This window comes from Amblyomma maculatum, chromosome 11 (assembly GCF_055883805.1).
Source record: "Amblyomma maculatum isolate TAMU_Amacu chromosome 11, ASM5588380v1, whole genome shotgun sequence".
NCBI classification, from domain to species: domain Eukaryota; kingdom Metazoa; phylum Arthropoda; class Arachnida; order Ixodida; family Ixodidae; genus Amblyomma; species Amblyomma maculatum.
The window spans coordinates 63,936,458-63,963,487 of record NC_139354.1 but is presented as its reverse complement, the minus strand read 5'-3'; the positions used below and the strand labels follow the sequence as shown (position 1 = coordinate 63,963,487).

Below are 27,030 nucleotides of genomic sequence, written 5' to 3'. Positions count from 1 at the left end.
TCTCCGGGGTCTTCGGTTTTCCGGGGGCTTCGCTTACCCATCTAACTAACCTAAAGACGATATGTGCGGGACCAATAGAAACTGCCTACATCAGCACGTCATTATAGAGACGAGGAAGATGGCGTCTCATGATTTCCCTGTCGCTGTACACGCTTTTGCTTAAGTTGACCAGCTCTTTTCCATCACGCCTCGCAGAAATGGGATGAGGCACAAAGACACCGGGAGCAGGCAAGCGAAGGGGACAATCCTCTGTCACCACGCACCCCCGTATCCTCAGGCATACTAAGTTGCAAGAAGCGACTGATGAGGTCGTAAATCCCTTTCCTTCATAACAGTGCCTTCATAACCGCCGGTATGGGTGTAGCTTCACATGTATAGGTCGTGATAGTCTCTGATTTGAAGTAGTAACCAGAGCCTCTGTTGTTGCGGTTTATTGTGCCATGTTTCTAAGTGTCTGTGTGTAAAGCAAACATGTTGGATTCATTGACTTAATATAACATTCAACAAGCTGACATAACATATTTTTATTGGGCACAGTTTTCTGCGCATTTGCTAATTATTCAATCATCAAACGCTCACCAGATGACGTCATATCCGGTGCCAACAGCCACAACGATGTGGTGACGAAATCACTACCATGAGCTTGGTTCTGGAGCAAATTAAATTATTAAATACAGAAAATTCACATTACGACTGGTGGCATTACCATCGCCATACCTAAACAAATGTAACAAAGACACAAAACAATGCCATCAGGATTCGTTGAAGGGTACAAATGGCCCATTCTGTCTATTTTCTCCTCCAAAAACAAAAAACGTTTTTGCATATTGCTACGATGAAGGTCCAATACGGCTTTTTTCAGTCATTTAGTGTTACTAGCTTTTAGTGTTACGAAAGCTCTCCTACAATGATGTAATACAGTATGCCCAAAAGCAACCTGAAAAAAGAAGTTCATAAAAAATAGTCATTTTTAAATACAAGAGCGCGATATTCGTTTTGAACCAACTAAGGGATATACCGGAGAGTCGGGCAATGCGTTGAAGAGTACGAACTAATGACATCAAGACACGAAATTCATTCGTCATCGCTCCTTCAGTTTGGTTGATGCTTATCTACGGTTACTCTGGTGTTATCAGTTAAGCGTCGTGTCATAGCCGTACATACCTCTTTGTCTTATTCGTGACGTTGGTCTAGAGTAACTTTTGTTCAAAAAATAATAAATAATACTTGCTTTGCTAATCTGACACCTTCGTTGAATGAGAAAGTGCTAATCGAAGTCTCAGGAGTCATTTGACACGAATATCAGTAAACGTGAATAAAGTCTGCTTCATTTTTCTGCTGATGGTGATTATGTGCAGCTACAAAATGGCCAACACTGCCTTGCTATTGAGATAATGACTGATTCTTATTGTGACAAACTGAATTATAAATAGTGCTATAACCAGAGCATATTCGCGTCGACGTCAAGAACTTTCCGTCAGTTTAGACTTGTGCTGCTGGAGAGTCTTGTCTCTTCTTTCTTGAAAGCGCACAAATAGCCACAGAGCTGCAGACGTGCCGGAAACTGCAGCCATGAAGTAAAACAGCCCATCATAGCTGCCCAGTTTATCTTTACAGTAACCTGCAAAATACGAGAAAAGTCGTTTTCAATTGTGAAATAATAAATAGCAGAAGATTTTCAATGGATATGTAAGTGACGCTTTATTACAAATAAATGAAAATGTTTTGATTGCCTCCTAGCAGATTAAAGAAAAAATATTCCTGTTTCCAAACATAACCTTTCTAATGAACGCTACCGCACGTGGTGCAGAGTTTTGACACAAGTTATGCGGCTGCTGTACAGCGTTTATATGCAGAAAAGTAAAAACAATGTGAAATTATGCTGCCATACGAACTCTCGTGAAATAATATGACTTGTTTGTAAGTTATCTTTGTAGCGTTTTGGACGTGCGGACTCCTGTAGCAACAGCCACAGCGTCAATGTGGTTCCTGAACTGTGAAAAGTATGGGTGATTTTCGAGAATAGAAGCCGAAAATAATAAAAAAAAAATGCTGAGTATACACATTACAAGCAAAAAATAATTTTGGTGTTCGTTTGCTAGAAATGTGGAAATACTTGAACCGTGATCGCTAGGTAATGGGCCAGCGTTTGTTTTTAATATAGATCATTACATCCCACTGTCATTTTTAACAACACTTCTCTACTTAGATATCACAATGCTTCACCAGGTTTCAATTCTTCATTGGTGCTAGACTATCGCTATTAATTACATCTGTGGCACGAATAACGACTATGTTCAATTTTATTTTCAAGACATTTACTACAACAGCAGCGTTCATTCCGCCACGTTTTCAGCGTACCAAATCTGTCTCATGGTTGGTACATTGGCGACTATATGCTCACTCCGCCTGGTTATGGTTTGCGATTGCATTCCTTCGTAAGACAGGTGAAGATATATTTCTTAATAAAAGACCCGCATATGGAAGATATTAATAAAAAAGCGGCTCCATCATTTCACTCGGAAGCAGAATTTTACGTATTCCTGTATATTTCAACTACTAATTACAAAGGAAACTATTCACATTGCAAAACATATGATGCAAATTATGCTATGCAACTATTCCGTAAATCACTCACCAATCATTAGGGGTCTTTCGATGAGAGCAAATGCGGCAATAAAGTTCGCAGCCCCCATGCACAGACTGAAAGTCGATGGCTTCACGAGCTCACCACAGAGGACGAAAATATGCGTGACGGCTATTCCGTTGCAAGAGCCTGAAATGGCCGCAAGAACCGCTATAGCTGCAAACGACGAAACGTGCGGAGTCACAATGTGGGCGAAAGCGTACACTCCTAAGCACAAAACCATCATAGTACTCTTCCTGAGAATACCCTTGTCGGTGACGACTCCGGAGACAAACCTGGACAGCAGGTCGGGTGCCGTTATGAATGACAATAGGGAGACTGCTTCCCACTTTGCTATACCACGCTCCAATGCAAAGTCAACTATAACTGTCAGCACTGTCGTGTTTAGAAACCATATCTGCCCGAGAGAGTAGGCGATGATATAGAATCTTGGATTTCTTAGAAATGAAAGCCACTGTTCCAGCTTACTTTCAGCCCATTTCTTGTTTATATTGCACTTCACGTCACCCCTGCTGGTTGACCTAGCTTCTGCTTTGCACGCGCACGTCGTTTTACATCCGCCATTGCTTGATGAAGATGTCGCTGTTGTGGCTTCGGTGGTTTTTTCGTCGTGTTGGCCCCAGGTGGCATTGTACGAGTCGTACATGTCATATGCGTTCAACCGATCTTCTGCGCTAGCGTCACAAATCTCTGTTTTTGAAGGATCGGAGGGGAGCGATGTAGTGTCGTTAGACATAGGTCTCTTGTGAATTCTTCCAGCTTCGCGCAAGGGTCCCCTTGTAAGCAATGCGGCTGCCAAGGAGTTGAGCATGAGGGCACCGAAAACTAGGAAGCCGCCTTTTGTACCGTAAGCGTCAAACAGGCACTGTACGATTGGCGGGAAGATGATGCCCCCGATTACAGAGCCGCCGATGGTGACGCCTGACGCGAGCGCCTTGTTTGTGGACACACTTTGGTTGACCGCCACGTAGCCCAGTGTCAGCAGGGACAGCCCGCAGCCTGCAGAACAGAACATGATCCATTGAGCTTGTTTTGCTTGTTGCGCCCTTCGCGAGCACGTTTCGCCCTCTTTTAGCAAAATCTTTTACCGGTTTTTGTTTCCTTACTGCTGCGAGGCATATTGTTAGAACAAAAGAGGCATAGCGTGCAGAATTTGAAAGTTGCTGGAAGGCATCAAGCAATAAGAAGGACTTATGTGGACTGCGCTAACATTCAATATGAGGAAGATTGTGCAGTTATGAAGTGTATTTGAAATCTTACGTGACATTACAGCAAGCAAAATACAGATGAACATCGATAAGTCACACTTGGCTTAACTGCGGGTCACATTAATGTAATACAGGTTCCAAACATTTCAGGCCACATGAGCCCCTTTAGCCAGATATACAAATTGGAAGGAGGCTACCTCACGTTGCGCTAGCAGGTGGCGCTATACTGACGTCCTTACAGTATTGTCGTAGCAAAGCTGGATCAGCATTGGAAAATGCTGCGTAGATTTCACTTGTCATAGGTTTAGGAGTTGTCTCTGATACTGCCTAGATTGCACGCCATTCGACAACTTGATGAGCTCACGATTACTCCGGCGCGTGCCTATACTAAGAACATATCAGCCCACAATCAACTGAAAAATGCACAGTCAAGGAAGATATTCAAAACAGTACCACCAGTTTAGCGTCGAAAAGCCAGTGCGTCATGGAGTAAACGATAAAAGGATACTTTGCGCCTTAATTTGCCGAATCTGAAAGTGCTTATAATAAAAAAATCGCTGATTATGGTGGTATAATTGCTGGGACAGGTGTAGTTAGCAAACACAAACTGTGTACTACTGAGAGTGGTATCGAACTAAAGGAAAACACGTTTTTACATGCAACCAAAATAGTATGTCTTCAGAAAGAACGCTTTTTGTGAAGTTTTTGCAGTAATAGATAATTCTTCATAATTCCTTGTCGTTAATTGTAAAGTGATGGGCTTTAGCACATAATAATTTTGCTTTTTTTGTTGAAGATATAGGTTTTAAACATTAAACTGAAAAATTTGTTGGACCCTGCTTGCTTTTCCGATATTGCTTATTTGATTTTAGGGAGACGGAAAAACATTTCGAGTAATACCCCTGTCACACGGGCACTTGTAAGGCCTTTGGATTTAAGGTTCTTTGCTCCAAAGGCGGTTGGCGTGCCACTACACGCCAAAGTTTTGAGACCTTTGCGAAAAATGCCCGTGGCGGGAAAGGCGGTGGTCAGCGACCTTTAAACTGTGTAAAGGAGCAGCCCAAACATTACCGCGGCGATCTAGCTCATAAAGCAAAAACGTTGACGAACTATAATTTTGAATGTTATATTTTGGCCTAATTCTATTCAAGGGTTATTTTACATTACAATAAACTTAAAATATCTAGACTTGAGATACAACTTCAGTGGAGTTCAGCAGCCACACCGACACACACATGTTTTGCTATCCTCCTTATGCAGTGTTTTTACTTCATTACCATTTTTGTTTGGGCTCATTTTTCGTTCGACAGTATTTGCTGGCTATTTATTTGATATTCCCAAGATTTTGTTCAACTGTTTTTTATAGTTAAAGTGATTCTGCCGGTCGATAGAAGGCGTTAATGAAGGTTGCGTCGATCATCATCATCATCATCGTATTTATCTCCACCACTTGCAGTGTAGCTGCGCCGCTGCTCCTTTTTGGTTTTGCCGCTTTAGAGCAATAAAGCTGCTTAGTAGTAAAGACCTTGGTGAAATGCAGTGTGACTGGGGTATAAGACTGTTGAAGGTGGAAAAGCGCTCGCACCAGATACGAGTTCAAACACAAATGAGAGTTTCGCAATGCCAATAATTAAACTTCTTGCAGAACCTTTTCCAATAAATTTTCTAAATGAATTTAGATCACATATACAGCCCCACTCGCCTAAAAAGGAAATCAGTCTGTTCTGGACAGAACGCCAAAGCCCGAAGTTATCTGGTGGACACATACAAATGTGCAGAATAATAATAATTCATGGTGTATCAGTTGTTTACTTCCTGGTAATATGAACATACCAGGCGCGAAGACGGCCCGAAAATTGTTTTTACTGACAAAGATATTTCAATTTTCCCTATGTCTCTTCTCTATTTTTAGCTAACTAATGGTGCCTAAGGCAGCAATTGATGCTAACAGTGCACGAAAATCTCGTTCTTTGATCGGTCTGCTTATTTTGTTTAACATAAAGGTGGTTGAAGAATTAGAATTCGGTAAATCATAACATTTATTCGCTCAGCGTAATGTGTATTTGGCCAAGGTCGAATAAAGCTCAGTATTAAAAAATGTGTAAGTGCTCAGTTCGTGTTTGAAATATTCGCTTATGTATTAATAATCCATGGTGGTCGAAAAAATTATTTGTAATTTTCTTGTCATCTTGTTCGGAACGATTTGCATTCTCAGATCCCTGTCGATGACAGGTCGCTCTCGTACGGGTAATCACATAATTTTCGCAATATTTGTAATAAATAGGTTGTAAATGCTGCAAACGAATAAATCGATAAGAAACATTTTCTTTTTTGTTCGACAACAACCCGTTCGAAAAGGCGACCGGTCGTAAAGCATCGACTCCGCGGATTTGCTTCTCATTAAGTTTTTAGTTAAAGCTGGGTACACTCACCGTAGCAAATACCAAGTGTGACGATAAGAAAGGGAACACCATTGGCAAAGTAGCTGGCGCCGACCGACAGCGACGCCAAGAGACACCCGGCGAGAAGCAATGTTGATAACTTGAAATACTGCGCTAGTATACCCGTAACAGGACCTAGGGACAAAAAAAAAACAAGAAACTTATTCAAAACTAATTTTCTGGCACCTGTGCAAAGAATTAGCGGAGCTGCTTTTTAGATGACATTTGTTACAACCAACATTTTTGTTTACATCATCTATGTTCAATAGAGGCCCTCCTTGTCACCGAGTAATGATTCTGAAGCCTTGTAGCACCAATTGTCGAACATTGAGCACCTGGTTCTGGTTGTAATAATTTTTTTTTATACGTGTATAAAGCTTTTTGAACCTATTAGGTTACGAGGCAAATGAAAGAAACATTTACTCATAAATGTAAAATCGTCCTTTTCAATTGTACTTAATTTAAATACGTAGAATTTGTTTCTTCTTCAACAGAAGAAACTTGCAATGCTTTATTGTTTTCGAAGGCTCGAAATGAAGGACAGCAAAGCAACTGAAAGTGAAAAGGTTATATATATGAAACATATAGGAAGAGATTGGGGAAACAAAAAGTTTTCATAAACATGAAGGATTACAATTGAACCTAATTAAGGAAGAGCTTATCGAACGGGAAGAATATTGCGATATCTTCAAAGGATATAGAATTTGTTTTTCAGAACCCTTTGACACTACACGCTTGTCTACCGCACCATATACGTCACGCGACGCATGCAGAAAGAACGTTTTAAAGATAACAGTCAGTTATGTTCCTGGACACGAACCCTATCGTGGGTTGGCAGCTTGCTCTTGAACTCGAAAAATCTTGGCTCTATCACGCTGTGCAATAAAAGTAAAGTACCACTTTCGTGCTTTACAGCAGTCCTTTGAGGGCCAACCAAACGGAGCGAGAACGCCACGCTCTCATATCTTTATTCCATGTCTTATGGAGGGAGAAGCAGCGCATACGGGAAGCGTAGACGAGCAGACATCATCCTTGCACTGGGCCTCTTCCGCGATAAAATGTAGGTCATTCCGCGAAGCTGAGAGAGGCATACGATTTCACGACTCTTCAGTTTCAGTGAAAGATAACTGAAACAGCTGTTACTGCCACCGGGTCTTGAAACCAGGTCAGCATATCGGAAAACTGCGCGATAGCACGATGCACTGCATCGCTGCCTAAGCAAATAGCGTTGCAGAGCGGCGCTGAAAAAATAAAAACTGCTCTAGTGAAACCCAACTGCATATCATGGTAATTCGCTAAGAGTGCTAGGTCTACACAATTAGCGACAGTTCATTGGTGTGATAGAGATGATGTGGTTTCTTCAATTCTTAGCATATATTGCAACCTGCTATTATATTCCACCAAAGGTTTTGTTAGTTTATATCAATAATTACACTTGTTATGCAGCCATGTTAAATTGGACATTACTGTTTGCCTCTGCTACTTAGAACTACTAAGCCGGACTTTAACCATACCACGTAGTACTTGTAACCAGAACTACTAATTATTTAATATGTACTTCATTACTTGGAAACAATGTATAATTACACAGCACTGCGGTAGCAATAACTATGAAAGATATTTAGGTTCCCCAAAGTTACCTTGCAGCAAAGACGAACCCCCGTGAATGTGATGCAAAATCAGTTCACATATAGAGGGCGTCTTAACACCAGGAAAGCGGGAGCCGTGATTTGTAAACATTTATTTGCTTTATTGTTGTTGCTTTTTCATTGTTTAGATGTAAATTGTGAATTGGTACTTGACAGGTAGGGAAGCAATGTGATTTGCTGGCTCTGGAACGGGGCTCACAATACGAAAGAAACTAAACATTTAATGCAAAGAGATTGTAATTCAAAATTGGTCCTAATGATATTTTATTTCATCCCTAACTGGTCACAGCAGCTATATCTCCTGAATGTTGTTGCTTCGTCCCTCCCGCTTGCGGGATATTTTGTATATCCCCCCCCCCCCCCCCCCCCCGTCACATCAGTGTGCCCAGAAAATCATACACGCCGCTCAAATGGTAGCGATATTTCAAATAAAAATCTGGTTTCTTTCTCGGCATAATGCAGTTCACATAATTTGATCCTTAGACGTGTTTTATACAGATGCCACAAATTTTTATTTACGAAATCAATCAGCAGTATTCATTCATGACAGTATACTTCAAGCAGCAAATCAAAATTGCGACTATGTTGACATAGAAGAAGCGTCGAACTTTTTTTATATGATTTCGTATGCAGTTAAAAACCAAAACTGATGATTACTATATTTGGTAATGTGAACTGTGAAAAAAGAATGTCTTACGTCACAGGCAACATGGCGTCTTTGTCGTCAGTGCCATGAGCGAGAAGCATGCATCCTTTCTGCCGACGATACAGACTCAAAATGCTTCTGTTCGCCGCCTAAATGGCAATCAGATAAACTTATATAGTTAAATATACCACGAATCCCACTGCTTTAAACTGTGCAGCGATAGCTAGCAGTAATATAAAGAGCTTAATGAAAACCAGTGATGATGCTCTACTTCTCAATGACGTTGTAGCACTGTCTTTTCCAGTGCGTTTCAGAACGCGAAGAGCTGTGTGAAGAATAAGCAGGTTCTCTTATAAAGCGAACGCTTTAAAAACCTCATCAAGTAAAGGTCATCGGCGCGGTAAATTTGACCTCAGGGGGCGGTGGTGGCGGTGAAAACTTATTCAGGGATAATATACCGAGTGTTCAAGTCGAGCGCAGGCGGGATCGCTTGCGCATCCCGTACTGATCAACCGAATGTACCCTGCGGAAACGATATGCTCTGTCCTTTCGGCAAAAAAAGAAAAGCGCACCCTGCCACACGTTTTGGCACAATGCACAAAACTCAAGACCCCCACCCCTCCTCCATTTCCCGCAAATACCCCCAATCCTCAACCCCTTGAGCGATGGGAGACCTTGTTATCCGGTCCCGCCCTATCGATGCAGCTCGCAGTGACGGACAGGGGCCAGGAGCCGCTGGGAACATATGGGTCCCGCAACCAGAGAACCACCCCGTCTGGTGCCTGCATGCACCACTGAATAATTTCGTTCCTAATAAATGCTGATTCCTCCTCCTTAGCCAAGGGTTTAAACATAAAACATTTGAGATTGACTAGAGAAACCACTTGTATACATCTGGCAGCGATCTGGCATACCACAGGTAATTTGTTTTATTTGGCAATTAACTAATTAATAATTATTATAATGTTTCCAGTTTACTAAGTATAACCTGAAATGTATTATTTTTAATCCCTGGCTAAAGTTAGCTTGGACACCCTGCATACAATAAGATATGCTTGGCGTGGTGAGGTAAATGCAGCGTCCTTGAAAACACTGCACATAGTATCTGGTCCCTCCGTCGGCGCTTGCCGCATTAAGGCCGTTTGGGCCTCATAGTGTAGTCCTAGGTCACCTAGTCTGCACGGGAAGAGTAGGGATAAAGAAAGGTATGGGTTCTGTTGGCAGGTCGACAGCATATGATAAGTGTGGCCCACTGCCCACAGTAGTGGCACTTCCCAGTAAATAAGATATTGAAATCGGTAAGCACTGCCAGGCAGCGCCTCATGTTGGCAAAGAGGTGTAGTAGGAACCTCTCGTTAGCTGCTCCCAGTCATTTGCAGGGCTTGGATAGGTGTTGCGTGAGGAGCTGGCTGGTGTCGTAACCTTCTTCACCCGTGTGGCACGCGAAGCCGGCGAAGCCCGTTTTTCTCTGCTTTTTCGCACACTTGCTAATTCTTCTTCAAAGATCTGGCAATGTTTATTCGTGCCGCTGAATATGTTAAGAAATGTACGCTACTGCAGCAAATGTGTATTAAACAAGGTTCAGGGCTTTATAAGCCTAACTGGGCTTAGCAACGATGCATAACTAAAGGAGAGCAAACCTTACGTTTGTATCACCGAGCTTAGCCGAGCCGAGGTCTGTAGGATATAATTGGTTGAACACGCGTAAAACGTTGAAGAAAGTGATGCGATCATTCTTTGCTAACTATCTGTGACTATGTTCCCTACCACAATGAAAGGTTTCCCAAGGCTGAGTATAATCGAGTAACCTACGTTCACCTTTGCAGAGTGGAATAAGGTTGCCAGCCACTTAAACGAAACCACAGCCTAATGAACAAAAGACAAGCGATTAAGCGGGAAAAGCGATTGTTCCGTGTTTTCGCTTGTCCTTCGTCCACTGCACTGCATTTTTAAAACGTAGCACCAAATAGTTCGAATCACCATTTTATTAGATGGTCGCCATCCGGGTCAACCGTTTTCCTGAGTACATTTAAGCTTTATTTTTAAGTAAGATGCGACAGAGTTGAACAGTATCTCATTATCAGAAGTTTATTGCTGAACAGAATGTGAGAGGCTATGTTCCAGGTGCTCATGGCTCGTTGATGGAGGCCGGGCAGAATCTTGCTTCACCAGATGGACAATGCCAACTGGGATAGCGTGGCCCTCTAAGCTAGCATATAGCTCCTCGCGGGTTGTGCTGTCTCTGGCGGTGGCGTCAAAAGGAACGCCAACACCGCTTCAGCCAAATAGTGGCGCCTAAGCGCTACGCACTCAGACATTTCTACGGCCAGCTAGACTCACAGTACTATCCTTTAACGTGATAGCGTTAAAGAATGTTACCGCTAATGACCCGGATCACCGAAAATTCGGCGTCGGTGCTGTCCGCAGGCTTTAAGTTGTGAGCGAAAAAAGAACATGCATGCCGCTGACAGGCGGTATAGCTGATACCCGATATGACCGAGTACCGACTGGGCGCAGGGTGGCCAAGTTATGTTTGGCAGGAACGGCCAACCCTGCATCTCCCTTCACATGGGAGGCTGATACCAAATAAGCCAGCCAAGACGCTTGCATTCACGTTGCCATTAAGATACGCAGGCAAGGTAAGTACGGCTTCGTTAAAGCTGGCCTTTATATGTCGGCTGGTAGACTAGGTTATCGCGTCAGGCCCTTAGAGTTGGAGAATAAGTGGCCCTCATAATCCTCTTTTTTTTTTCTGTGCCTCGCCGAGCAGCATGTCGCTGTTCTGTCGTCTTATTTGTTTACCTTACGTTTATTCCAATTTTATATAAGCCCGGCAAACCTCTGCCGGTCAGATATTACTCTTTTCTTTTAATTTTTTTATTATTTTGATGTGAAGATATACAAAATTTTAAATTGCGTTACTTTGCAATAGAATGAACCGCCAATTTGACACCTGCTGAAAATAAGTTGTTTCGAAATCTTTTATTGACGTTGTGATATTTACTAGAAAATTTTACGCGTAACTCCAATATAATTCTGACAAATTTTGATTGCGTCCTTATAGATTCCTGAAGCTTTTTGCAACCGTGGGTTTCCTGCTAACTACCCAACCTCATATGTCATCCTTGCTGCTTGCACTCGTTGCTATCCTTAGCACTTGTTATCTTACTTTCACTATATGCATAAGGCGGCATTGCTGGTAATGAGGACAGACACGCTGTATCACGCTAGATGATGCTGGCAGAAAATTAGTCTGTCCCAGTATAATTATAGCCACATCGGAGCAATGCAAGGCAGCGCTGCCCAGATTGTATCTCTGGAGAGGATATGGCAGCTAAAACAAATCCAAACTCCTCACGCGCTTTAGGATTCATACGTCTGGGAATACACCCGGGAACGATACAAATACATGGAATGGAGGATACGTAACCGTTCATCTCGCTCTCTCCTCTACCGAGGGGAAGTAAAAAAAACAGTTAAGCTTTGGACACCTGAGATATTAGAGGAGAGAGTTCTAAATACTCCCGTCCCCTGCTCCACTTGAGGCTGCTCATACAGGTGCACACATTTTCCTTGTCTTCCTACAATTGCCTGAATACGCTCGTTGTGCATCGCATTATAATAAAATACCACGTGAAATAGATATAAAGTTACACATATGAATGTGCCTGCGGCCAGGAATAGCCTGTGCAGTGAAGTCCAATGGTCCGAGAGTTGTCGACCTCAACTTTAAAATGGACGGTCAGACAGGCAGTTCCTGTCTATGTCGCATGACATATTGTTTTACGAATTTGTAACCGTAGACTTCCTGGCCATGCCCCCGCCACCTACGAGTTGCTTTGCTACGCTGACGGATGACCTTTAGCTATCGATGCCGACATCGGATATTTATAGATACTGGGACGCCATCTTATTAAGTCATTATTAAAGTATTATTATTATTATTAAGGGCGCACTATCTTCGGTGCAAGAAATAAATATACCCCTCGAACTGTCGAAATTATTGGAATAAAAATGCGAAGAAAAAGTAAAAGAACGAACGTCCAGTAACCTACTAACCTGATGCATAAAACTATGCCATATCCTTTCTTTTCATCCTCGTCTTGCTATATCTACAGGACAATTCGTCGCAAATATGGCAAGTATCAGGAAGAAAATCTGCAGTGCATTTGATGATTACGTTTTATTGGTAATTGGTGGCATAAGATTCTAGGACGTCGGCCTCACCGATTCTTTGTTACCTGCATACGTTTTACCCACGGTGCTTTGTAACGAGTAAAGTGATAAAAGCTTCGCACCAACAGGCGCAAGCAGAGCAAAACGTAGCTATTACAAGCACACGAAGTGACCCCACAGAGGACACTTAGCCACTGGAGGACTGTCTACGACACTCAGATGTAGAAGACTCAACAGAAACGATGACAAGAGCCCTTGAGGACAAGAGCTTACTTTTTGAATATTGTTCTTCATTACAGTTCCCACAACGGATTAGGAAGACAGTTAGGCATTTTTCCACAATGGAACCCCACTTTAGCTTAATAGAATGTGTGCGAATTCAACATTCCCCTCGCCCGCGGGACGCACAGAACGCCCTCTTCCTGTCGTTCACGAGGAGCCCTCATCTTTCTCCTCCTGGCATCTTCCCCCGGAGCTGCGGTGGATGAGCGGGGGATGAGAGAACTGGCGTAGCGCGCCAGGCGGCCCCTCCGTCCCCTTCCCCTCTCATCTCGGCGGACAGCATCAGCATCCAGAGAAACGACGCGGCGACGCTGGAGCACGTGGATGCTGGTATGACAACAAGGAAGATATTTGGGCGTTCCTAATAAACAGATTTGTCCACAGGCTGCATCGGTGCGTCGTTCTTCACGGCCACGGCTGTTGTCAGAACCAGCGGTGGAGCTTCGGTGCTCAGATCGGAGCCGGAACACCGTGAGAACCCCCCCCCCCCCTTCAAAAAATGAACCGACGCATTCATAGGCTCTGCTTTGTATCACATGATTTGCCTCAAATGGTACACAATCAATTGCATTTGCTTTCGAGCTTAACAACCTATTCTGTTTGAAATCAACATCCTTTTAACTCTACATGACGGGTTTCGATATCCCGATGCAACTCTCATTTCTGAAGCTGTTTTTAAACTTTACAAACAAAAGGTAAAGTGCATCGGACTATGAGTCTTTCGTACTTGACTTATCAAGAAACAACACATGACCCTACAGAGTTCTAACACAATAAAATTCTTTGGTTGCAATTGAAGTAGAGCCCCGCCGGGGTGGCGCAGTGGTAAGATGTCCGACTACTGTGCCGGAGGTCCCGGGTTCGAACCCGACCTCGGCGGCTGCGTTTCGATGGAGGCGAAACGAAATGGCGTCCGTGTGCTGTGCGATGTCAGCGCACGTTGAAGATCCCCAGGTGGTCGAAATTACTCCGTAGCCCTCCACTACGGCTCCCCTTTCTCTCTTTCCACTTTCACTCCCATCTTCCTCCCTTCCCTTACGGCGCGGTTCAGGTGTCCACAGAGCAAGTGTGACAGATACTGCGCCTTTCCCTTCCTGTGAACCAACCAACCAACCAATTGAAGTAGGGCTGCTTAGAGTAGGTGTGGGTGTTGCATTTGACATCAATTTACTTTTCGTTATCATAACGAAACCTTTTCTCATCATCAGGATTTCGATCTCTTTTCTTGGCCTCACATGCCAGCCCTGTCTATTGAACATTTCTTTTGTCCGGATACTGAACGCAACATTTTTTTTTTTATTTATAGGAAGGGAAAGGCGCGGTAACTGTCTCACTTGTTTCTGTGGACACCGCAACCGCGCCGTAAGGAAGGGAGGAAGGTGGGAGTGAAAGTAGAAAGAGGAGCCGTAGTGGAGGGCTACGCAGTAATTTCGACCACCTGGGGATCTTTAACGTGCGCTGACATCGCACAGCACACGGACGCCTCTTCGTTTCGCCTCCATCGAAACACAGCCGCCGAGGTCGGGTTCGAACCCGGGTACTCCGGCACAGTAGTCGGGCGTCTTACCACTGCACCACCCCGGCGGGGCAATGACATTTTTGCTAGCTTTGTGGAGATACATGCATATCCGCAACGAGCCACTTTTCTTTGGGAGCGCGTATATGATGGAGACCCATTTCGACGAGGACATGGCACTATTACTTACTCTGACCTCAACGCACGTCACAGTGGGCGCCCTTTGGTAATAGTGATTTACTAACACTAGAAAATAGCTATATCTCAATCACTAATTTTAACATTACGAAAGCCCCAATAAGAAGCCTAATGCCAAACCCATTTCCGATGACAGATTTCTGGTTAATATTCGCGGCTTCTTGATGGGCCACGATATTTTTCCGCGCTTCGTGCCACGCTGCATTTTTTAAGTCCCTACTGAGTGAGGCAGCGCCTAATAACTTAATGAATGTAATGCTGCATAAACCATTCTAATTCCCAGCAAAATAGAAAACATCTCGAGGCAACTAATGACTGTTGGCTGATACTTTGGATTACTGGGAAAGGATTTGCGAGCGAAGAGTTTCGTATGATACTCAAGCGGGCGAGTTCGAAGAAACAAAATTCTAGAAGGCACTTCGGACTAAAGATGGTTGTTTTGTTGCTACTGAAAGAACAATGAATGGAAAAAGTACCGCCCTGCTACTGCCTCTGTAGCTGAGCCACCTCTGCTGCCTCGTGTGGACAGGAGAAAAAGTAGGGGGTATAGAAAAGGAAGAGGGAGATAAAGATGCACGTTGTAACAGCTGTCTTCCATCACCTGAATGGTAGCGGGTGCGAAGACGGCCTACAACAAATAAAAACGCTGTTGCAGACTAGCCCCCGCCACAAGCGGCAGTGACCTGCCAGTCTCAGCCCCGTAGGGCCAGGAACAGCCACCCTCTACCTCTTTTCCGCCCCCTTGGACCATTAAAGTTGTTGTTGTTGTGGCTGTAGGAAAAAGGAAAAGAAAATGAGCGGGCCTTCTACTGGCTCTGTAGCTGAGCCATAGCTGAGCCACCTTCGCTGCCTGTGCTGTGGCTGTAGGAAGAAAGAAAAGTAAGTGCACGGTCCTGCTACTGGCTCTGTAGCTGAGCCACCTCGGCTGCCTCTTGCGGACAGAACAAAATAGAGAAGAAAAAAAAGAAGGGGGGGGGGGGAGAAAGAGCGCGCCGCAACAGCCTCCCCCACCTAAGCGGTGGTGGGTGCAATGACGGTTTATAACAAATGAAAATTTGGTGGCTGGCTAGCCCCTGCCGCATGTGGCGTTGACCTACCATCCCAGCCCCGTAGGGCCAGATGGTAGGTGCAATGAGGCAAAAGCCATTATTGTGAGGTTGTACGTAACCCTCCACTGCGGCATCTCTATCTCCTTCTCTTCTTTCACTCCCACTTTCCTCCCTTCCTTTACAGTGTTTTACTTTTGTACGGCGTGGTTCGGGTGTCCACAGAGCAAGTGTGACAGTTACTGCGCCTTTCCCTTCCTGTGAACCAATTTTAACGAAGAATTGTGAAAGATACAACGTCTTATATATTCTATAAATTAATTTCAAGCGCCGCTGGTGCCAGTTGTAATGATGCCTGCAAGACATCTGGGTCTGCATTTTCTTTGCTGTGCGATGCGGTGTTGGAGGAAGCGGCAAATGCGCCGCACGGACGCCTAGACGTTTGGCAGGATCAGCTTCGGATATGAATGATGATGATGATGATTATGATTATGATGGTTAAAATTTTATTTTCACCTATTTAGGAGGCCTACTCCCCGCTCCTGGCACGCAGGCCTGAGGAACGGGGGCTGGAACCTCCGCGACTAATGACTGGCGAATAGGGCACGAATAACAAATGTATATTCGTATATGCATTATTAGGTTGGTAAAGTCATGACCTGTCGCGAAGGCACATCACACGTCCCTTGTGGAGCACAACCAGCATTTCATTGCATTGGAGGCCTCAATGTCCACCTGCGCTCATTTATTTGTTTAAAGCAAAGGAAAGGTATCACGCGGAATCGCGCTACCACCCTCACGGTAGAAAAGGGGAATTATGAAAAAACTTTCACAATCCGGGGCGTGGCGCAGTTGGTAAACTGCTGAGCTGGGGATCCAAGGGAATGAGGTTAGATTCCCTGTGGAGACAAGGTTTATTAATTTATTTTTAACTCTCGCTCTCGAAAGCGTGACGCCTCTGCTGACAACCATCTGTTGACAACGATGAGGCATAAAAAGCTTTCGCCTTAATAGTATCGGCAGTAACTCGATAGAGGTACAGGTCCCGTTCGATGCGAAAAGCGGCCTTGATCACAATATTGATTGTCGAAATAGTTCGTGAGTTAGATTAATGTACTTTCAGTACAAAAGCAATTTGGTAGCGCACCAGCCCGACTCGAGCTTCATTTTTTTTGTCACTATAACGTCGGGCACGTGACACCTAGTCCACCAAATACCGCTTTCTTAGTGGGAATAAACGTTGTCAGTGGAAATAAACGTTGTCTGTGTACGGGTGATTTGCTTAAACCAGTATCACTGTAAGAGCAGATTAGGAGGCGTAAGCGAATGGGAGGGATCATATGATGCTATCGCGTAAACATTTGCGCGAATAGATGACCAGTCCTCCACTTTAGTTCCTAATTGTCCTATGGCAGACACGATCGGTGTGAAACGTACGATTTTGACTTTTGCAGCAGGGTGTAGTGAAGGAACTATGTAATATTTTGTGAGTTGAGGATAATCAATTTAAGTTCTCTAGTTATATAATGGCAGTTATATTTCTTGAAAATATGATTTCTCTGAAATCTATTCGTGGTACTCATGATAATAAGCACAATAGATGACGCTATATGTCTACACGCAGAAAAGCTTTTTTTTTCCAGGCACAGCTCTTATGGACTCCTTGTGAGTTTAACTGAAGGGTCGTGCGGTGCCATGATACTTCAAAATTGCCTATACCACAATATTTGACGGTCAACAAAAGTAAAGGCCGATTGATCAATCTCAAATGTTACGCTCATATATGTTACGTAATGCTGAGGCCAGTGCGCAGGGATGAGCTGGAGAGAGTTATATAGATTACGACGTCTCTTCTGAACGAACCGTGTTAGAAGTTAGGTTGCTCTGACCATCAAAGAAACCATTGCTGCTATACAAGGAATTTGTTCTTGCTGCTGAGGAGCCGCGCTGCAGCAAAGGCAAACTTTGAGAGGGAACACTGTTATCTTGCCGCTTGTCATCGACAGGTGTATACAGCAGGTTTACGCCCTCTGGAAACGGTCATTTATGCTGACGACGAACCCGCGCATGAGACCTATCTTTACGGCTAAGCAAGACGTTCAGCTTGGCTAGGCAGTACTGATGCATGTTTGCAAAAAAATGCGAACAACGTCAGACAAGAACAAGAACGCGCTCGTCCCATGCCCTTCTTGTTCTTTTGCGACGTCGTTCGCGCTGTTTCTACAAATATGCATTTATCTTTACGACTGCATTATGTCCCTAGTGCAATGTGCCAAGATGGTGGTTGGAAGCTCTTTTACTTCCTAGTCCTTGAGATCGATAAAAATGGTAGAATGTCCATACAAAGGGCAGAACAAAGTGTTCTGCAACAATTCAGAGAAGGTTCGACGGCCTATGCCGGAAGTTGCAGCTTTAGTCTGTGAAGCGGACACCTTTTGTTCTGCTGATCTTATATTCGTTTCTTTTCTCTTTCTTTTACCCTGTGCATTCTATTAAGTTACATATCTTCTATTCTTTTGACTCCTCCTTAGTTATCGATTTCAACATCAATCTGACAACACTCGCTACAGGGCAAATGGATTTCCCACATGAAACAAGTTTAGCGGCCCATTATCTTTGTCTGGCGCCGCAGTAGATTAGACGCAAAGCATCTGTCCATCGTGCAAGTGCGTCGTCGTTCAGATCCTGGCAGTGTCAAATTCGTCCAAAGAAAATGAAATAATAAAGGCCTAACTGTCTCCTGCCATGACCTCAGACGTGGCCTAAACACATCAACTACAGCCGGCAATGCGCTACATTCGATAAGAAGCACAAGGTTTAACCGCCTTGGCGTAGCAACTGGTAAGCATATGGGTTCAGCAAATATTTACAGCAGCATTGGCAGTTAATTCAGCGTGTAAATGGCTTAAATTTATCGGTGCTTGCATCTGAGACTTCTTTCGTTCAGATTGTTAAATGCTAGTAAAGCCAAAGGAGAAGGGGTTCCTAAAAAGACGACCTACATGCGTGACCTTTATTAAGCATTCACGAAGTATTGAATCAGTTATTTTTTAGGCAGAATGCTGCAAAATGTCTTCATACAAAACTTCAAGCTATTACTCTGAAATGTATACTTCTGCAAGCAATGTTGAACAACTGATAACTGAATGTCATTGCATGTCTATAAGATTATGTTTCCGCCCAAAATTGAACGGCGTAAATCAATATATCTAAATCTGTGTATAAATATGCAGTTCAGCATTCTAAGCAATTTTAGCCGTCTTCACTGGCTCCTTGCATTCCGACCGTAACTGTTTTACTTGCAAGCCTGTGTAGATTAAGACTAATCTATAGGAAAGAACAGAGGTCCTTATTGGAGCCGTTCTAGTCGATGGAGATCTCACAGTTGTTGCTTTAAATACAGTTTTTGATTCCGAAGACGCAAACTCTAGGTATATTTTCATTTCACATGTAACGTACTCAAGGGCCCACTTCACTGCTGCCAGAAATATTTCTGAAGCTGGCTGCTACCATTGACGATCATATGACTCAAATTTGTCGACATAGAGCTTGCACGTTGGTAGGGCGCTATCAGTCAGTCACAGATTGCATGATGTTACTACCGCGAAGAAACACATGGTAGCACGTATTTCGTACAGGCCTAACCTAATGTTGACCATACAGCCTGGCTACAGCAAAACTTGGGAAAATTTATTTGTTTGTTCAGTTATGATCTTTGAAGTGCCAAACATACTCAAAACTATGAATGATGCCTTAGTAGAGAGCTCAGGAAGTTTCAACCAGCAGTAGGTATCTACCGTGCACTGACAATGGATAGGACACTGGTGCCTTTTTGGCGCTTCCATCGAAAGGCGGCCGTTGCACCAGGATTCAATCCTGCATCCTCGGGCTATAGACAGTCGAGCGCCCTAACTACTGCGCCATCACGGCAGAGCAAGTTTGCATTTAATCTGCTTTTTTAACGGTATGACTTGAGGGCATTGATTCTCGCTTGCCCGTGCCCGTTATCACCCTCGTTCGCCAAAATTTTTCTTACTCAATACAATTGTCACTTCTTTATTATTTGACTTCCTTATCTCAAGTATACGTGCTTGTACCCCTTTATATAGGGTGTAAGAATCTGGAAACGAAGGTGTCAGAGGCTTCACTCGCCATCACTCAATGCCATCTAAAGGCTAACCCGACACGCAGGTTTGACCAGCTCAGTCTTGTTATGGGGTCCCCTCAGGGGACAGAACCTGATCTTAGACCAGCGCTCGATGGGTCGCCTGCCCGATATCACTTCATAAGTTGGTTGGTTGGTTGGTTCACAGGAAGGGAAAAGCGCAGTATCTAAGTGCATGATCCCGTATTTCACTTGCAACGACGACGCTGACACCACCTGCCCCTCCAACGCTGGAATACATCGAAAACATGTCATTAACGTCATTACGCTAGATATGCGCCGCAATGAGCGACGCTCATTTAAGCTACTGTGTTCATTGCCCTCCTCTCAAGAGATTCTGGTGGCGATGGTATCGATACTGAGAGCTAAAATTCTCAACCATGTATCTGCTATGTTATAGGTGGAAAGTGACATGGCTGGGGACAGAGAAGTCTGTGTTTTGTGACCACACGGAGTCATACAACATGGGAGGATCGGCAGCAGCTGCGAACTTGGTTAGTTCCTTAAATAAGGGTTGGAACATGGACTATTGAATCTCGTGTCAAACATGCAGTATCTATAGGCTACTCAGGTATGTTTGTATAGCTTAATTTAGCTCTGCATTATATGTGTGTTAAGAGCGTGTTGCAAATAATATGGTGGTAAAGACTGCAGGGTAAGCATCACGTGTGAGATATTACTGGCACAAAATTTAGAAAGGGGTGATTAAGCTAGTAATTCATTATACAATGGAATGTTCTGACCACTGCTTTAAAGTTGGTATCGTCCCATGTCACAGTGAAGCCTTTACTCCTTTTTACCTCGAACTTCAAAGGAGAATTGCCTGCTATTGTTTCTTTTAACCTAACACCCGATTTAAACATGCGTTAGCTAACATTGTATAATTAGCAGTCACCATGCAAGTAAGTTTATTTTGGGTCTTATGTTTATGCGTCTTTTTGTTTTGATTGTTGTTTTTAATTCAGTACTAACGCCTTCATCGTTTACTCCCTTCTATAATATTTCAGCCCAGAGGGAAGATAAACAAAAGGTGCAAGTACTTGTACGAGTACCCCGAGTACGAGTATATATATATATATATATATATTTATGAAGAATGATGGGTTCAGAGAACACGACAACAATGTAAAAAATGCCCGTGACGGCATAGATTTTGAATGTTTTCTGGCCACTCACTGCCTTCATTGTAAGGACTGTTCTCCAGATCTTGCTGGCACAGTTATTCGAAAAATAAGCAAACAACGTGTAACATGAGAAATCGTAGAATCTCAACTGATATGTAATCGGGGAGAAGCATGTATTACTTCTGCCTCTATCATTCTTTCTGACAAAGAACGCTCTTATTTGCGCATGCATTGACAGTGACGCCTGATTGTTTCAGTGTATATATGTTCACACGAAGCGTTCGCAATAAAAGTTAGAAGTTAAGCGCCGTCCTTGTCGTCTCGCCTCGTCCTTATCTCTTTGCGCTGGTATATATTAGTATAGGTTGTTGTAACACAACGTTTAACTCAGCTCATGATATTAGCAATTTTTAAACTTGTAATATAAGATTGTACTACATGACATGGCAGCTGGCAAACTATAAAGTAAATATACATCTCGAATCGTGAAATATTCCGCAACTTTTAACAGCAAGATATTTTTCGTCGCTCCCAGATAGGCTATATCTTTCTGCAATGTATTTTGCGTTTCTTAGCCTTAGGAAGTAGCATTATAAGCTTTGTTAAGAACACGAACTATAAATATTCTTCACCAAATTTGGGGGCATAAACACAAAGTACCCATTGCATTCTTGCTAAAGGCTGTTACCTGCTTCATTAAGCTATTTCCAAGGCTGCATGAAAACCTAATAGTGATGTCTCAAAGAAATATTGACAGTTTTATTTATTCAGCAGAGTTAGTTTGTTAGGCTGCCCTTCTTTAAACCAGGAGGAGTAGCTAAGGCAATTAATGTTTACATTGTAGTGCGCAATATCTGTCACAAGAATGGGGACTTATTTTTATTTGTACAAGCCAAATATATTGTTTTCCATGAACATAAGTTAGCACTCAGCAGCTGATATTAATAAGTTATTGTTAGGACATTGTTTAGCAGTACTGCACTCCAACGTTACAGACGTGACTTAAGAGCCCTCTACTTCATTACCAGTAATACCTACACCGAATGTAGGCCTTGAGCATGTGTATTTTTCATACAAGTAGGTTTAAATTTTAAAAAAGTAAAATGTAGGAGACAATTGTAGGACAGCCAGTATAGACCTTATTTTATTGGCCGTCCCAGTTCAGCCGCACACAATACGACTGTGAAATTGTATGTTTTCAATTTTAAACTCTCTAGGCTGTCTCCACAACCCCTCATAGTCCTTTGCTTACATCCGATGCTTATGTGGTGGTTCCCTGCTTGTAGTCGTAACGCTAGTAAAGAATACCCTCAAGAACGTCGATAATAGTAGTGTGGCTAAAATCAATTATGTCGAGCATATGTACTTCAGTTTTTACAAAAATTCGATGTCGTATTTTCACAACTCTTGCTTCATCTGTATTTCGGGCGTTCCATGGCCGGTTGCCGGAAACGGTATTTTCTCAAAGTTAACATTGCGCTGGAGACTACAATCTCGTTCACATATTTTAGTCACATAGACCTCATATCATCTGCGAAACCATTCCTGTCCGTTGTCGTACCTGCGTGGTAGTTTTTAGATTGTATAATTACGTACGTACTCTAAAGGGAAGCGGAATAGTCAATCTCGGTTGTCAACTTACCTCCCGCCAGGTTGAAAACAGTCGCCAGGGTTAGTGGCCAAGAAGCGTCTTCTTTGGACACGCCAAACGCGCTGGCTATGCCGACGTAGACGACAGCTCCGGATCGAACCATGGCTAGGGTGAATACGTTGATGGTGGAGCAAGCTGCCACGACCAGCCAGCCTCTTTCACAGCAAAACATTTTGAAATTAGATTGTTCGCTCTCTGTCTCTTGATACTAGTTCTGAATGTGCACAGGCCATTCAACCACGCATGCTCTGCGACCCTTGTCGAAAAAGACTGCAACACAAGGTCTGTATTTTTTTCTGTGGCGAAAGGAACCCTGACATCTCTTTTTCGAGTGGCGAGCTGTATATCAGTGTGCAAGGTAGACGGCAGTGAAGCAGATAGCGGTCTGTTTGCACAAAGTTTCTGAGGGCGAGATTTCTCCTCTCCAAGATAAGATAGCTGGCCACTACGTAGTCAGAAAGCCTACAAAAGGAGACATAATCTAACCTTCACGCTGATGAAGAGATATTTCCACAATATTTTACATGTTCTATATCTCTAAACAAGCCTGCAAAAGTGCCTCGACTACACTTGTTTTTCTTTATCAACTGTTTTGAACCATTATGCCATAGCCGACGCAAATGCTGCAAGCGCATTTCTATGCTTGATTTTCCAAGACTATCGCCAGATAAGTGATTTTATCACTTTCCAGGATGTGAAATAAAAGTATTCTAAGCAAACGTCTGGAAGCGGACTTAATCATATTTTGTTGATTTTTCTGATATCTCGATTTTAGGTGGAAGTTGATTTCACCATTCACGGAAAGCCTATAAAGATTAACTTGCAAGTGGCAACATTCTTTCTATGCTTCTTGCCTATATTTCTTCTACAAAGTATAGGCATTATGCTTTGTAAATAAGAAACTGTACGCTATAAAAAATTAGGTTGGATTTTCTGCTTCTGTTCTCGAGAGAAATGTTTTCAATGGCTTGTAATATGTGATTCCTGTGAAAAATCTAAGTTGAACAGACTCCGTTTCACATTCCTAAAGTGTTACGGCGTTTAAATTGTTTTATATTTCGAAGGAAAACAAACAAGCTTGGGAGGCATTTTTAGTCTCATAGCAAACGTTTTGGAAAGTAGGCGTGTTTTGTCTGGGGAGTGTGGTCATCACAGGCGGAGTTCCCATAGACTACGGTTCCAAAGAATAAAAAGGGGGTGACTAGGCAGTAGGTATGTTTATGGAGAAATAGTGAAACAAATTATTAGCTCCTTGAAAACAGCTTTATCTATACTGACAACCTGAACTGAAAAAAAATAAACAAAAAGGAAGCAGCGACAAGAACCTCACCTCTGAGGAATTTTCTTTCACTTCTTCAATGATAAAATGTTACCAGCAGTATATTGCCGTTTATAGGTTACCACCATTTGAGGGCAGGGATTTGACGGCTGTGCCCATGTAAATAGAGCTGTGCCCATGTAAATAGAGCTGATAAACAAGAAGCAGTTCGTGATGAAGCTGCTGGCACAGAAGCGATACCACGAAACAATTGCCAGAGCAGAAAAGGATCGATAAGTGGTTTCTTTTCAACAAAGGAGAACGGAATACAGCACTGTATGATAGGAGAGCCATCATGCCTGCATAGGCGACAGACGCCCGCAGACTTGACTAATCACGCAAACTCATAAGCATACAGCTTTAAGATACTGCTTTGCGTTAAAGATCCCACGATATTCATATCAGCCGCTGCTATTCCATAAGTCGTTGAAGCATACTTTGCGGGGCCTATATTTGACAGCGGATCGGTAACACCAGAAAAAGTATTTCGCTCGAATCTCGCCTTGCATTCACCAGAAAAAGTATTTCGCTCGAATCTCGCCTTGCATTAAAACTATTTACACTTTCCTTTATGGTAAGTCAATTTCATAGCAGTTCTGTGCCACCTCCCGCATGAGAACTTTTTAATTTCTCATACGATTCTAATAATTGCTTCTGTTTGTCACATGATATTATGCGTCAGGTGAACGTTCCAGGATGCTTGAAGTTCTTATATGGCTTGATGGCCTTATAAACGAAAAGAGTTTTGCGTTACGACGGCAGCACCGAAGCCTATATTAGACGACATGGAGTCTTTTCTTGAAGATTTCAAATCAGTGGATTTTACCGGAAGTCTCTATTCTCGGGAATATTTTGAGAGCGCAGGCAATTGCGGCAGTTGGCGCTAGCCTTATAAAATTATATGAGCTCGAAGGCTCATGTGCGCGCTGCACGCATTGGTGACCAACACCGCAGTGGCCGATAAAGCGGACTTGTTATCACTGAGATTCACTGCTAGGCTTCTTAGTAACACTGCGTGCTTAATCAATAATTTTATTTTATTTTAAACTAACCGACACAGGCTGACGAAATGTACAGCTTAATCTCTATATTTTTATCATGCCCGACGAGAACTTCTCTGCCGTTTCACTGTTGCTTCCTTGCAAGCTTCACATCTATACACAAGGCTGACGGCTGTGAAGAGACAGCGTCCCTTTTATAGAAGGCGGTGCCCCATGAACTCAAAGAACAGCGGACGTATTCTGGACAGACTAGTTAGAGGACACTAAAGCAGAATTCTACATCTGCACTTAAAGCTCTTGAGGATACGTTGATAAGGATATGCTTCAAAAAAAGTTTTTAATGAAAGAGAAAAAATATCTCTCACATATCCCTTATGCTGTTTGCAGGCATGGAGCGAGCGCATCTCATCGCTTAGTATTTACTTGTGGCGCAACATACCAGATTTTATCGCATAGCCGAATAACAATTATACACGATATTCACCAGAATAAATAATCCTGATATATGGTTACTATAGCTCAAGAAAGGCAAATGAAATATATATATATATATATATATATATATATATGTATATTGTTACGGTACGCAGTGAAAGAGACGATGACGAAGTGCTGGCCTAGTAGAGAAAGACGACGCTGCAGCTACGTCTGGTTCTCCTGTGAGTCTGTCCCTGACGGTGAACTGTTGCGGCTACGACGTACCATCGCCTCCTAATATCCCGACGTGCCTCGTAACATCTTGGTGGAGGTGCGGGGTAAGACACCAATACCACAAGCTGGATCTCCGTAGTGGCCGCCAACTTGGCGCTAGCACTATGCAGTCCGACGCAGCTACCTCGACAGCGGCACAACCAGCGCCCACTGTCGTCGTTGCGCAGCCTCGTGATCCGGGAACCTTTTGCGGCACCGATGACATCGACGTCGAAGACTGGCTCGCTATGTACGAGCGAGTCAGTAAGCACAACCGATGGGACGCAACGTTGATGCTTGCAAATGTCATTTTCTACCTGGCTGGTACGGCGCGCGTCTGGTTCGAGACGCACGAAGAAGATCTAACATCCTGGGACATGTGCAAAGAGAAGCTTTGGGATCTCTTTGGCAAGCCAATCGGACGCAAGCTCGGCGCTAAAAAGGACCTGGCATCGCGAGCACAGTCGTCGACCGAATCGTATCTGTCGTACATACAAGACGTACTAGCTCTATGCCGCAAAGTGAACAGCGCCATGCCCGAGTGTGACAAGGTGGGTACATCTTAAAGGGCATTGCTGACGACGCTTTTAACCTTCTATTTTGCAAAGATTGTACGACGGTCGACTCCGTCTTCGAGGTATGCCGGCGGTTTGAGCAAGCTAAACATCGTCGTATTGCTCCCCGCTTCGACCGCTTGCCAAACACAGTTGCTACGTCTTCGTGCGAAGATCTGCCAACACTGCAGCAGCCGTCCCATGAGCCAAACTTGACGAGGATCGTTCGCAGAGAGCTGGAGGCAATGGCCCTCGTCGCATTCACACTTCAGCCGGCGGATGCTACTATAGCACTGATCCAAGCTGTCGTTCGCCAAGAATTCGCGAAAGTGGGCCTTAATGCGAGCGTAAACCTCAGCTCTGGTCAGCGGTCCGCACAGCTATCTGTCCAGTCCACCGTTTCGGTGGTAGCTGCTGCGGCTCCGACCTGCGCCCTTCCCGACGCGATACCCCGGATCTACCCGACGCTACCGCAACCCAGAAGAATGGCGGACCTTCGACAACCGACCCATCTGCTTCAACTGCTCACGTGCCGGCCACATTTCTCGCCATTGCCGCAGCCGTTGGGTTGCGCCACCTCAACCTCGCTACTATCATGATCGCAGCACCGCCTACGGACCACACCCAACCTCTCTCCGTGATATGCCCTCTCGTGACTTTAACCTGCCATCCCCGCGCATGTCCAGCCGATCGCCGTCTCCCCAGACCCGCCGTTCCC

At 43.7% G+C, this 27,030-nt stretch overlaps 1 protein-coding gene across 2 annotated transcripts; it reads right to left on the bottom strand.

Annotated features, from left to right (window-relative positions):
- Positions 1-461: 461 nt before the first annotated feature.
- Positions 462-23,118, bottom strand: LOC146173976 (monocarboxylate transporter 12-like). Of its 2 annotated transcripts, XM_084583665.1 has the most exons (4): positions 22,741-23,118; positions 6,288-6,431; positions 2,639-3,646; positions 462-1,621 (listed from the first exon to the last, which is right to left on the bottom strand). In XM_084583665.1, exons 1-4 carry the CDS (start codon positions 22,919-22,921, stop codon positions 1,464-1,466), a joined length of 1,491 nt encoding a protein of 496 aa, XP_084439791.1. In that variant the 5' UTR covers positions 22,922-23,118; the 3' UTR covers positions 462-1,463. The 2 variants fall into 2 exon arrangements, with proteins under 2 accessions (XP_084439791.1, XP_084439792.1); XM_084583666.1 differs by lacking the exon at positions 6,288-6,431.
- Positions 23,119-27,030: the final 3,912 nt, after the last annotated feature.

Bases quoted from the DNA above. Each gene is read 5' to 3' on its own strand.
- LOC146173976 (XM_084583665.1), bottom strand. From the start codon at position 22,921: ATGTTTTGCTGTGAAAGAGGCTGGCTGGTCGTGGCAGCTTGCTCCACC. The intron at 3,647-6,287 runs GTGAGTGTACCC...TCTGTTCTGCAG, and splicing joins CACACTTGGTATTTGCTACG to GCTGCGGGCTGTCCCTGCTG. The intron at 1,622-2,638 runs GTGAGTGATTTA...CGTATTTTGCAG, and splicing joins CGAAAGACCCCTAATGATTG to GTTACTGTAAAGATAAACTG.